Source organism: Zeugodacus cucurbitae, chromosome 6 (genome assembly GCF_028554725.1).
Source record: "Zeugodacus cucurbitae isolate PBARC_wt_2022May chromosome 6, idZeuCucr1.2, whole genome shotgun sequence".
Lineage (NCBI taxonomy): Eukaryota > Metazoa > Arthropoda > Insecta > Diptera > Tephritidae > Zeugodacus > Zeugodacus cucurbitae.
This window is the reverse complement of record NC_071671.1, coordinates 38,039,239-38,053,048: the sequence shown is the minus strand read 5'-3', so window position 1 is coordinate 38,053,048 and position 13,810 is coordinate 38,039,239. Positions and strand designations below refer to the sequence as shown.

The following is a 13,810-nucleotide window of genomic DNA, read 5'->3' as shown; positions in this document are numbered from 1 at the left end:
TGGTACTAGACAACAGACGGGCCAAGTAATGGGTGCGTTCGTTTTTATGAATGAAAGAAAACACGGTTGCACTGAGAAAAGCTAACATCGACACACTCCTGAGAGGACACACACTCGCTCTCGCCGAGCGCCGTACAGAAGAGAGAAGAACTGAACTTTCGGACGACAGGACATTCTCATTCTTTATCGATTTTCATATGGATAAGTTGAATAACAAGTCAAAGCAATGCGCCCGTGAATAAGGCAGCTTTACTTACAGTGGGGAGTCCGTATTGAATAGTTCAGGTCAAAGTGAAAGTAAAAGACTAATCAAATCAAAGTTTTGATTGAATAATTCTCCTAAACCGTTAAAGTGTTACATAAAAAATAGAGACAATTTATAGCGGATTTCCAAATAGTTTTATTGTGTAATAACTCGTAGAAATGTGCTAATTGTTAAGATATTATTGCGCTACGTTGAACACACACACATACCTTGTTAGATGTTGCGAAAAATGTATCCTAGCCGAATGAAGAAATAGAGGTCAAAGGAGATCCATTGATTTTACAAAATACATGCTATTAAATTTGCTGCCTTTTCCCACACATTGTTTGCCAAAAGCTGCGAAATAAAAGTTACAAAATGAATAATGTGTGCAATTAAAATACGCAAAATTTACAGCGCAAAGTATTCCGATTGTATACCTTCGCAGGGGTGCTCCTGCAACTTAAAGTAATTGTTACCCGTATGGATGCCTACATATATATACTCGTGATTGTATGTATGTATGTATGTATGTACATGAAAGTATACGAGTACAATAAGTCCTTTTGAGTATCGGAATTTTAGGTACAATGGGAAACTGAAGGATGTGTTAAGTGTTTTTTTTTCGTATGCTCGGTGCTCGATACAAGTGTGCGTATGTACATATATAATTCAAATATATATATATGCATATAGGCCGATATATGTATGTATATACATACGTACATATGTATAGAGCTGAGTATGTGCAGTGCTGTTCGCGATGACGAAGAAAGTGAATGTGCATCACTCATATTCAATGAAAATGAAAACAATTACATAATCAAATAAAATTCCTCATCCAATACAGCGCAGAGTAGCTACGAAAAATAGTTATAAATTAAAGTAAAACCACGTACCTGTTTCAAATTTCAAAAACGTTACAACAAAAAATATAAATTACAAATAAATTAATATTAAATAAAATAAAAATAAATCGCCACGCCTCGTATTAAACGGACAGCCTAACTACAAATTTTGAAAAAATTACAAATCTAAATCTACGAAATGCCAAGAGCAGTTATTTAATACGCATGAAATACGAAAAAGTGTGAAAGATAAAAATGTGGTTTGCAGTGTTTCGGAAATGCGAAATAGGGAGCATGCGAACAACACAAGTTATATAATTATTACAGTGCCGCTTATGCTGCAGCTTTTGTTACCACACGAAATGTACGTTCAGTGCTCGAACTGTAACTGTAACTGCAACTGCTTTACTACTTTTGGCAAAACACTTAAATACTAAATGTAAACGAATAAGGTATTTCACCTACGAATATAAATAGTTAAGAATAACATTACAATTAAAGCAACAACTCACAATTACCTTTAACGCCCAAATGCTTATTTTGTATGTAATTCATATTATTAGAGAGTATGCCAATAACGTATTCTTAACTGATTACGTACGTACATATAAAAGTAACAAATAACGTAGTTACTAGCAACATCGATACTCTCTCCCTGCCTATTTATTAATTGTTCAAACATAAGTATGTGCGTAGCAGTTCCCATTAGAGATTCAAGTGATATTGTACCTACACCTCTACACTAATACATATATACATATACAATAGATATATATCTATATATAGAGTAAAGTAACAAATTTACACAAGTACGTATAGTTTATATTCGTTTTTCGTACTGTACCCACCAAAACCACAATAGCAACTACAACAACAACGAAAACTTCTTATATCACACTACACCCAGGAGGCGCCTAAGGACTACGGCACGCAGCACGGTTAAAAAGTGAAAGTGCAAAGTTGAATGAAATCAGGTGCATCAGCGACACCACCACCAACCGATCAGCCACTTACCCACCACCACACTACCAACGAGCGTGTGGAGCTACATGAGGTGAACTCCTGCCTCGACGCTCGTACAAAATAAACGGACTTCAAAATGTGCATTAACATTTGTATTTGTTTCCGCATGTTTTGTGTTAAAACCGTAAAACTTTCGACAACGCAATTTGAACAGTAAACGAGTGGAAAACTGTTGTGAAAGGTATGGTGAGAGACAACTGCATGGGCAGTGTGAGCAGTGTCCCGCTTACCGAACGTTCACGCTGAGCATCTTGTGGAGATAAAATGCACGTTAAACATACTCAGCGCAGAGTTAGTGGACCTGGAGCATTTGGAACATCCAATAATCAATGGTAGGATATCTATCCATTACTGTATGTGTCTTCATGCTGTTACTACTTTACTCACATTTTTCGTTAATAAATTTTCTTCATTTCGCATACAAGCATACTCAAATATTCACTTACATACATACATACATGTATGAAACAATTGCTCCATACATATGTATCTTTGCATAATATGACTATGACTCGCACGATGCATAATACATGCAATCAAGCATTAGAATATAACGGTTCAACCATAAACATTGCAATAAGTTAACATAATTGCTATTGTTGTTGCTTAATAGTAGTATTCCACCTTTGCTGCTTTAGTGTGTGGTTCGTGGTGCTATTTTTATAATTTGCAATTGAAATTTTGACTGCAATTTGTGGTTTTTAATACAATACAGATGTACATACATACATACATTTGGAGTATATAAGCTTCCAAATATTTTACCATGATATAGCGAAAGAAGCTCAAGATAGAAATGCAAGTTTTTATTTTATTTATTTTAGTTATAACGGCGAGTAATCAATTAAATTATCTAACTGATCGAAATTCGAACTTTTATTGTTTTCTAAAAATGTCTTTATATATTTTAGATTAACATCAAATTTATGTTATTTTAGTGCCTTAAAGTGTTGGGTGGGTTTCAGAGGTTGAAAAATTGGGTATTTTTAATTTTTTTTTTAAATATATACAGTCATATATGTATATACATATGTATTTCATTTAAACAATTCGGCATATTGCAGATACATATTTAAACAGTATTTTGTGATTTTTTTTTTAATTTGTATTTAAAAATTCCGAAAAGCTCTCATAACGTGTCCCAAAAAAGCTGTTACCGTGAATAGCATGACTCATAATTAGTTCATCACAAATCAATGAACCAAAAATATTTAATAGTACATGGATAAATCGAGTTTTTAAACAAGAAGAAAAGTATGAAAATTTGAATTTTTGACAGAATTTTAACGAAAAAAATCAATCTTTTGAGAAAATTTTCGACATATACTATTGCCTTGAAAAAAAAAAGTTGTGAAAAATATAATAAAAAAATCCTTCGTTAATTAACTAGATAAACCTGTTTAAAGTTGTATACACAATTTTAACAAAATCGCTTCATAACTTTTCGAGAAATCGTGTCCACCGACTTACAAAATTGAGTTTTGAGATAAATGTTTAGCCTTAAGGGCGGCAATGGATTTGAAATTAGGCAAGAGACAGTTGTTATATTCGGAAAATCTATTAAACACTTAATTTTTTAAATTGGAGAGATAACTCACTGTTCGAGCATTGGGGTATCACTAACATTCTTCATTATGGCGAACAGCTAGCTGGTTAAAAACATGCACTTTTAAAACAAACAATTTTTTAATTCCGAAAGATTACACATACACATGTGCATATGTACATATAAGTAACCGTTGACCGGGAGAAATAGTACACATATTTGCCATACATTTCAGAAATACTGAATACTGAGATTTAATTATTATTACCCATAAATGATGTTGTGTGATTGTTTATGGCTGACAAATTGAGGTTAATTTTAAATTGCCAACTATCCAATTGCCAATTATCCGGAAATATTCTAAAAAAAAAAAAAAAATTTGGAATCTATATCTATCATCCCAGACCATCAATTTGGATTCAGGCAACTACATGGAACTCCGAAATAATGCCATCGAATCGTTAAAACCATATTAAGAAGTCTGGAAGAGAAACTGTACTGTTGGGGAGTTTTCTTAGACATCCAACAGGCTTTTGACAGAATTTGGCACGCGGGGTTGTTTTTAAATAAAAAGACACTTCCAGCACCACCTTACCTATTTCTTATATCATACATAGATCACTGACATTTTTACGTGAAAATTAATGATGCCACATCCGACATTTACGAAGTTAAAGCTGGTGCTCCTCAAGGCAGCGTACTTGGGCAAACTTGACAAACTACAATTTTCACAGCTGATACAACGTGAACAACTTAAAATATAGACTAGAAAAATGTACTGGTTACTTGGTCCTAAATCTAAATCTTCTATTTAAATCCATTTTAAAACCGGTTTAGGCTTACGGAATCCAAATCTGGGGAACTGTAAGCAAATCGAATATAGAAATAATTCAACGATACCAGTCGAAAACACTGCGGCTGATTGCAAACGCTCCATGGTATATCAAAAATATTCATTTACACAAAGACCACGAAATAGATATGATAAAGAGCGAGATTCAAAAACTCAGCTCTAGATATGTTAACCGATTGAATTGTCACCCTAACATACACGTCATTAACCTACTGGACAACAGTGAATATACTCGACGGCTACAAAGGCTGCATCCCCTATTTAATTTCTTATTCTTTAATTTCTTAACTTTAACTTTACTCAATAAGTTGTAACATATAATAGAAAACTAAGTTATTGATAATAGTAACATATAGTTTACTCATTATCATTCGACATATTGGGTGGAGAGCGAACTCTTTCTGCGAAGGTTTCAATTTCGTCCTTCTCGATAAGTTTTCAAGACATGTTTCTAACTGTTCTATTTTCCAATCGTTAAAAACACATTTGTTTTTTACTACTTCTACAAGGGTCAACAAAGTAATATAGTCTTGTATGTGCATATATTTTATTGTTACTAAACGCAAATACCAAAAGGTTCACATCCATGTTCCCAGTTTTTCAAGAATAATGAACAGTCGGTCGGCAGAGGATTGTGCCAACTGATATATGAATGTACATTTCGATAAATATACGGCTTGTCTTTACCCTTCGAGGGTGACACTCAAGGGTGTCACTATTATCAAAATACACATGTATATGCATTTAATTTTATAAATATTCATCAAAATATTCCAGAGGCAATCTCCGAAATCTTAATCATCCTCATCGTTTCAAATGTCCGCCGTTTATAGTGTTTTTTTTAACTATCACGATTAAAAACTGTGAATGATTCAACCGCTTTAGTTTTCCAAAGCACACCTTTACAGTTAGAGACTTTCACACCCCCATAATTTATATTTAATGAGCATTAAAGAACTTTCCTAAATACAACTTAATGGTAATTGTTATTTTTATTTTTATTTAAAATATTTATTACGGTATAATATCTCATATAATGAATATCTATTCAGAACAGTTATTATTTACTGGATCGCTTAACACAGTACAACTTAGGGAAGAAAAAAATGTGTGATTAATTCAAACGTATTACTGGTTTGCCTGAATATTCATAACACAATTATCACTATATACCTACATACATATGTATATACATAAACACCTACTTACTTAAATTACTAAATCAATGCACATTAAATTAGCTAAATTTTTAACAATACACCAATGTACTAAACAAAGTATTAATTAATATTAAACAAGAAAGTTTGCAAAAAAAAATAATTTCAGCTTATGTAGCCCTTTTAGCTTATGTAGCTTATGTGCTTAGGAAAAGTTGAGTGTAAGAGCAAGTTGACGACAATAACTTATTGATAGTTGCGAATTTTTTGATTATTTAGATCATTCGAACTTATGCATTATCAAATGTTAAGTATACAAATGATTTTGCTTTTTGAATTCATTACACAAATACAGAACATAACCACAAATCATCGCACTCAGCACATCAGCAACGTTTATTGACGAAAAACAGCTAAAGTAAATAATTTTGTGTCTTACCATGTTTTCAGGATTGGTATAAGGACAACAATTAAGGTACAAATTGACAGTTTATTTTAAATATTTCCAATATTTCCAATATTCTCAATATAAATTCTTTTTAATCCTCCTTTAATTCCCATATCGAAAGCTTAATATGATTTAGTTGGCTTCAGTACTTTTGCATATTCCATCACTATATTTGTTATACTTCAAATCCTATCTATTAACTTGCATACATACATACGTAAATGTATGTGTGAGTGTATCTAAGCAATTTCTTTTCTAATATACTCGTACTCTAGTATGTATATTTAAACCACAAGCAAGCATCTTTCATAATTTAAACTTAAACTTAAACTTAAAACTTCATAATTTAACGGCAATAGCTAAATTTCCTGCCATTTGACATAATAACAACCCACATATGTATGTACATAAAATATTGCTTCTATACACATATGCAATATCATTAAGGCAGTACTGCTTGTATTTGAAAACTCACTTAATGAATCCATTCATTATAGAGACCACTGCACATAAATTGCACCAAAGAATAATTGTATTTAATATTACGTTTTGTGAAGAGATGAACCCGATTTATTTATCCAGTGTATATTATTAATTTCTGTAAATAAAGTTGCCTCATTTGCTATCATGACCAGAAGGTTAGACGACACATTCCTCTACTCAATTAGCTCAATCAGATAGCTCTTAAGGCGTAGTTCGAACACTGTTCCGTTAGAAAAATTGTTTAATTGTTTCTAAAATTTTTATATTATAGAGTTTTGCCGAAGTAAGGTTCCTCCTCCATCGTTCATCGTGAAGCCTTAAAAAGCAATAAAATACATACATATACTCGTATTGAGCGATTAAAGTCGTTATACTAATACTTACGGTATGTAATTGAAGATAAGGTGTTAAGGCAAGCATATTAGATTATATATAAGATACAGCATGTGTACTGTTATTTATTAACTCGTATGTACCCAAATTTATATACTACTTACGAGGGGCAAGCTTATGCATACACAAATTATATTAATATTCATAGTGGCATTGCTAAGTACAGGGTGTTCATACTTCACTCTTTATATATTCTCTATTCGTGAGTATGTGTTTTAATATCTCACTTTCCTCAAACCTTCGTTCTTTAAAGCACGTTTTACCAATTTTCCAATATTAATAAGCATTTTCAAACATTTTTTCACTAGTAGAATTATGCATCCCTTAAATCTTCCTAACGAACAAATACCGTTAATTTTTTGCTAAAGTGCACTTTTTGGCATGATCTACCATTTAATTAATTTATATTTTTTTCGTGTTCAGAAATACCTACTTTCCAACAAATCTGCTCCAACTAATGTATGCATTTTAATTCATTATCTTTCTTTTTATCCAAACAATTAAATTTCTCACAATAAACATGATCGCGATAAACTAATTAAATTAAATTAATAAATTATTGTAATTGTAAATAATAAATAATAATGAATTCTAAAATATTGACTTTTTTATACACGATGAAGTTGTGTTGCAGTTTATAACAATACTCTCGCAACAAAAGTTGCTAAGAGTGTATTATAGTTTTGTTCACATAACGGCTGTTTGTAAGTCATAAAACTAAACGATAGATATAGGGTTATATATATCAAAATGATCAGGATGACGGGACGAGTTGAAAACAAATCTCGGAAAATCTCTGTCCGTCCGTCCGGGTAACTTGAGTAACACATGTTCCTTAGGTACGTACGAGCTATTGAAAATGGGCGAAATCGGACAATTGCCACGCCCACAAAATGGCGAAAACTGAAATCCTATAAAGTGTCACAACTAAGCTAAAAATAAAGCCATAAAGGTAAAATTGTTTATAAATGATCGCACTAGGAAGAGGCATATCTGGATGTAATTTGTAAAATTATTAAAATCGGGACATAAATTCCTCTATCTCCCATATACCTAATTATAGGTTTTTCAAAAATACGGTGGGCATTGTTCCGCATATATCGGTTATTATGTGGTATATTTTTGCAAAATTAAGTGAGCGTATAGTCTTGGAAATTGTGTGCCTTGGTGGTGAAAATGAGTGAAATCGGTTCAGGTAATTCCTGCTCTCATATTCTATATAATATGATAATTTTCGTTATTCTAGAGGACTTTATGCCGAATATATGGGTCAAATTATGTGTTATCTTAATAAAATTACATCAACGAGAGTATAAAATATTCGGCTATAGAGATGAAGATGCAAAAAATACATGAAAATGCGATAAACAAACTGTAGTCCATTTGATTTGCAAAAAAAATGGTTCACTACTTTTGATTTTTAACCTCCCTTCCATTACTGTCATATTAATTGGAATATCCGCTTTAATGTAAACCGAGAAGACGATAGCCAATAAACTAGTTTTGGGAATTATATTCCTTTATGAAATAAAAATATACGAGTATGATGGTGCTTATCCGAAGAGTTTACAAAAGTAAGAAAGACTACGAAGAGTCATCATTATGTCCTAAAGATTTTATTATATAATATCAATCACTTTTTATGCATTGTGGAACTAAGGTGGAAACGATTTCCCAGAGATTGCCAAAACTTATTTAATTTCTCTAGAGACAGTATTCCCATTCAGTTTTTTATTCATTTGTATACAATATTTGAAAAGATGATTGAGAACATTCAATGAATTCTAAATTCTATGATAGAAATAAACATAACGCCAACAGATTAAATATAATAAGAATTTTTACTGGGGAGTTTAACGTTAGTTCAGGTTCTGGTCGGTCCTCTCTATCCTGCCGCGTCGTATCAGAGGCACACCTCTCTCGTGGTATATTTGTTGCCGGCTCTTTGGTACCACTATCTCCTCTTACTCTGCTAAGAGCAAGCTTTTTGGTTACTTCGGCCGACTTTCTATCGTCCAGATGCATGAGGTACCACTTTACAGTGGCACCACTCACCTCTACCCTTCGAGGGTCGTCGGGGCTGCCTGGGCCACCTGGGCAGCCTATCTCACGTAGTTGAGGATATTTCCCCTTCTGTGCGTCTTTTTCCTGTGGGCCCCTTTACTGGGTTAGATTTTTGTCCCTTGTTTGGGATGCCAGAGGTAGTGCTACTGTTACTGGTAGAGGGTACGTCGTCATCTTTCGCGTACTCCTTGAACAGCAAACGATCCTCTGCCGTTAGGGCATCCAGGAAGTTTGGGAAACAATAAGTGCGCCACGCCAGTTCCCCATGCGGTGGTAAGACCACCGTTACTTCCCAAGGCGCCCGGAATTCGAATAGGGCCGGATTTTCCTCCAGTCTTCAAACCTGGATTAGAAGGTGTCAGATTTTGGTCATCGCCCTCCCACGACTAACGTCAGATTTGGCATAAAGTGGAACTAGCTATCGGTCTGGGGTTGGCCGGATGAGGTGCGATGTCCCTGCACAGTGACAAGGAACTACATTCGCAGGAGAGGTAGGAGGTGCCTGCCTTTTCATTATGTCACGTTTCACTTTGGTACAACGCTTGGAAATTGTCCAATATTATTAAGCAAATTCAGGTTTTCCGGTGGCTACTGTAAGAGCTCTTCGCGCAAAACACGGTCGTCAGTTTGTTCCTTCTGAGCGCGCAACGCATAATTGCAAAATTCGAAAATGAAAATTTCATCGAAAATATCTCTGAACTTCTGAGATGAGGCACATTTCTGGCTTAATGGCTTCGTCAACATAAAAACGTGTGGACCGGGAAACGAAATTGCATACCCAAAAATATTCCGTTTGGCTCGGATTGTGATATGGTGGCATAATCGGGTAGCTCAGCGCATTGTGGCCATTTGACCGACATATTGTTCAAATCATAAATACAGTAAAACCTGTAAAGTTGGACACCGTTATAATTTGACACTCGCTCAAATTGAACAAAATATCTTGTACCAACATAATGTAGTACAATATATCCATATATTCACTGCTTAATTTGGACACTGTCTATCTTAGAAGTTGGACAAAATTTGTCTCAATTTTTAAACAGCAAACATTAAAATCCATTTCATCCATAATACCTTGGACAATCTTGTATTTCGGATTCAATAGAATTTTTCAGACGCAATACCGTTATTTGTGCGAAATTTTGTATGTATCAAATTTCATGGATTGGCTATGAGGCAATTACGCGTATTTGATTTGTGCATTTGTACGTTTTTTACCCAGTTTTTAAAATATAGTCAATAAAATAAGAAAAAAAATCATTTTTTATAACATGAACATTTGCGTAACTTGTACAAAAAGTCCTGAACCGCAGGTGTCCAGCTTTGGCGGGTTTTACTGTACATATTTTTTGAACCCATTTTGACAGAATTTGAGTGTTTTATTTCATTTTAAAATCACTTCATTTTTGTTGGTAGACCCTTTATTATGCTCTTATTTGAATATCTTCGATTGAAACATTGAAACATGACACACATGTGAACCAGAGCTAATGTTCTGTAGCTAGTTTTGTATCATCATTTGAAAAAAAAAAAATAAAACAAATATTTATCGAGTACATATGCAAGTAGTTGTAAGGTGTTTAGGGCTATACCATATCAGATATTTGAGAGCTAATATTTTTTAAATTTCTTTTAACTAAATTATTACAGTTAGTATTTGTGAATTTTTCGATTGGAGTTGTTTTGCAGTGTGAAAGCAATAAATGAATGTTATTCTTACCGTTCGAGCCTCCAAATCTCAGGACTATTATTTTACGAATGTCCGGCATTAAAAGTAGATATTTTATGGGAATAGGTTGATTGAATAAAGTTCTTCTAAATTTAATTCTGCTGTTGCTGAGATATTTTTTTGATCAATATATAAGAACCATGGAGCAGCGGCAGTGGATCTTGAAAATCTATGGATATTTAAGTTTATTTTTTGTATCGTACAGAGTAGGCAGAGAGATAAATGATCTGTCTCTTTCATGTATACATGAGCGTGCGTCGCTTACTCATCTGTTTTCAACAAATATTAATTTATGGCTTTCGTTCTGTGCAGAGAACGTTAAATATAGAGAAGGTCCAATTGCGGACCAGCGTGTGAATTGTCAAAACCTAACAAAACACGATGAGCGTGTTTCACCTCAGCCAGCTCGGAAGGAGAAATTTTAACAGCGTCAAGTTAACATTGCTGAGTATTAAATGAAAAATATGCTCAGAGATTTACATTTCTATTATATCGGAATGTTAGCCCGTTTGCTTATATATTGATACATTTATATGCAATCATATGTGCTAATATGATATTTATTTATGACTGCATGCAAAATTTATTCAATTCAAATAAATTATGCGATTTCAGAGGCATATTTGTCGGCATGTTTAAACGGACCGACATATGAATGTAATGTTTTAAAATAATATACCTACTTTCATAAAAAATGTTTTTATTTTTATATTAAATGCATTTCTTACAATACTAAAATTAACTACATATTTCATTATATGAGACTTGTATATACATACATGTGTATACCTAGATATATACAAAAGCGCTTACGTACATACATACATATGTAGATGCATATGTATGGACATCTTCCAAAATTCGTATTGTCTCGTTATCACTTATCAGTGAAGGTCATATGCACACATTGTTACATATGCATATACATAAATATGTTTGTATGTCATTGACGAACAAGTAATGCATACACAAACTTACATTCGCATATGCGTACACGTAAGTTTGTCACCATCACAAAAAATCAAAAGTATTTTCTACAAAAACAACAAGCGCCTCAAACGCATAAGCAGCATCACAAGTCAATATGGCAGCCAATCAACGAAGCCAAATTTTGTAGTACATACAACAAAACCATTTTCATTCATGAACGCAAGCGCACATTCACTTGGCAAAGTTGCTTCATTCATAAAAGCAACGCCATACACACCTCCCTGCGCATGCCATGTCTACAAACGGCTTTTCGCGACGATGACAAAAATCATAAATTGAAGATTTTTCTAATGTTCCCTCCAGAAGGAAAATTTACAACATCGCAAAAACCTAGGTACAAAAAGGGCAACATAGCCTTTTAAAATATTTTTCAGCAAAAATTCTGATTTGAGGCTCGCAAAAATTTATGTCCATATGTTTGCATGCTCATACATATTCATACATATTTACGACAAGCCGATTTTCTACCAACAACGCAATGTTGCGTCGTTTTGACGTCGCGCAGGCGGCCATCAAACCTTCGACACATCGAGCTTTACAGAGGCGTTTCAAGTGATCCCTCCCTAATTATAAATGCGCTAATTATGTATTGTATAGTATTGACCTACAATTAGCAAATACAAATAATTAAATGTATTTAAATATTCTACCAATGTATTATGCCATATTTCAATGTACTACGACTGATTTCTGTAAGAATCAAGACATAAAAATTCAAACGATAACATGAGTTGGGGACCTGGACCCCTTCCCTTCGAACGTGCGACACTGCTTTGACTTGAGAACAAAAAATCACAATTTGCGGCCATTCGTTGTCTGTGGCAACGAAGATTTTACAACGAACCATGAGGCTCATATTTACGCACATATGCATGTAAACAAATTTACAAACATTATGCGTATGGTTCTTTCGATTTTGTTTACATGCACACATAATTACAAATTATGCGCCAACTTTTATTCTTTTGGTATATTATCGAAACTTTTAATAACCAAAGAAAATAAATATTCATATGTATGCAGTATATAATTATATTATATTTTAACATATGTATATAAAATAATTATTTCATTATATACTTCAAAGCATTTTATGGAATAAATCATAAAGTTTTGCATATATACGTATGTATTTTGATATTAAATGTAAATGAAATTATATAGCAAGTCGTTTGCGCACTGTATATAAGCGAATCTATAAGCGTACAGTTATTAACATTCAAATTAACACAATTTTTCTCATTTAACACTGAAACAGCTCAATCTGCTATTTTCGAGTGCGCTGATGTTAAACCTGTGGTGAAACACGCTAATAATTTTCTGTGGTGAAACACGCTCATCTTGGCGAGTACCCCTGCGAAAAGAGGACCACTTTGACAATCGGCACACCATGAACCTTCTCTATATTTAACGTTCTCTGTTCTGTGGCAAATATTTTGACGTCAGCTTCTCGACTTCCACTCGTCTATACGATATTCATACATGTAACTATATACATACATATATTTTACTGTTATAAACGCTCGCTCATTTCTCTCACAACGATTTCGCGTGGCATTTTAATGTGTGTGCGCACACATGGCAACTCTCATACATATATACACATATACTAAAATATGCAAACACACATATGAACTTTGCTTAGTTACATAGCAGAATTTTTACAATTTTGTTGTATCTGGCTGCTATCCATTTGGGAGCGTATGAATGCTCAGCAGCCTGCAGCTATGCAATTGAAAAACTCCTCTCCACAGCTTCTCCAATGAACATTGGAGCAAAACGATCTTATTTTGCACAATAACAGCGATTTAGAGCCGCAAACAATACATTTGCCCCACATGCATATAATCATACATATTGACACTATATAGTCTACACAGTCCACAAAGCTATTGCTAACGAATGCGCTTTCAAAATCTATTCGCCATAGAGTATTTTTTCATTACTTATTCCGGATAATTGCTTTGAATGTAGAATGCCAATGCTTTGATTTCCACTTTTATTATTACATATATACAAAACTATGTAT

The 13,810-nt window shown here is 33.5% G+C and overlaps 1 protein-coding gene across 6 annotated transcripts in view; it reads left to right on the top strand.

The window, feature by feature from the left end:
• Positions 1 to 251: 251 nt before the first annotated feature.
• LOC105218854 (uncharacterized) overlaps positions 252 to 13,810 on the top strand; it is a 39,730-nt gene continuing 26,171 nt past the window's right edge. For 3 of the 6 annotated variants that reach the window (XM_054232953.1, XM_011194697.3, XM_011194695.3), the window contains exons 1-3: positions 252 to 407; positions 1,095 to 1,544; positions 1,955 to 2,447. In XM_054232953.1, the coding sequence (XP_054088928.1) occupies positions 2,380 to 2,447 (68 nt within the window). In that variant the 5' untranslated portion in view covers positions 252 to 407; positions 1,095 to 1,544; positions 1,955 to 2,379. The remainder of the gene's footprint in view (positions 408 to 1,094; positions 1,545 to 1,954; positions 2,448 to 13,810) is intronic. The other 3 variants (XM_011194700.3, XM_011194699.3, XM_054232952.1) reach the window with 2 other exon arrangements.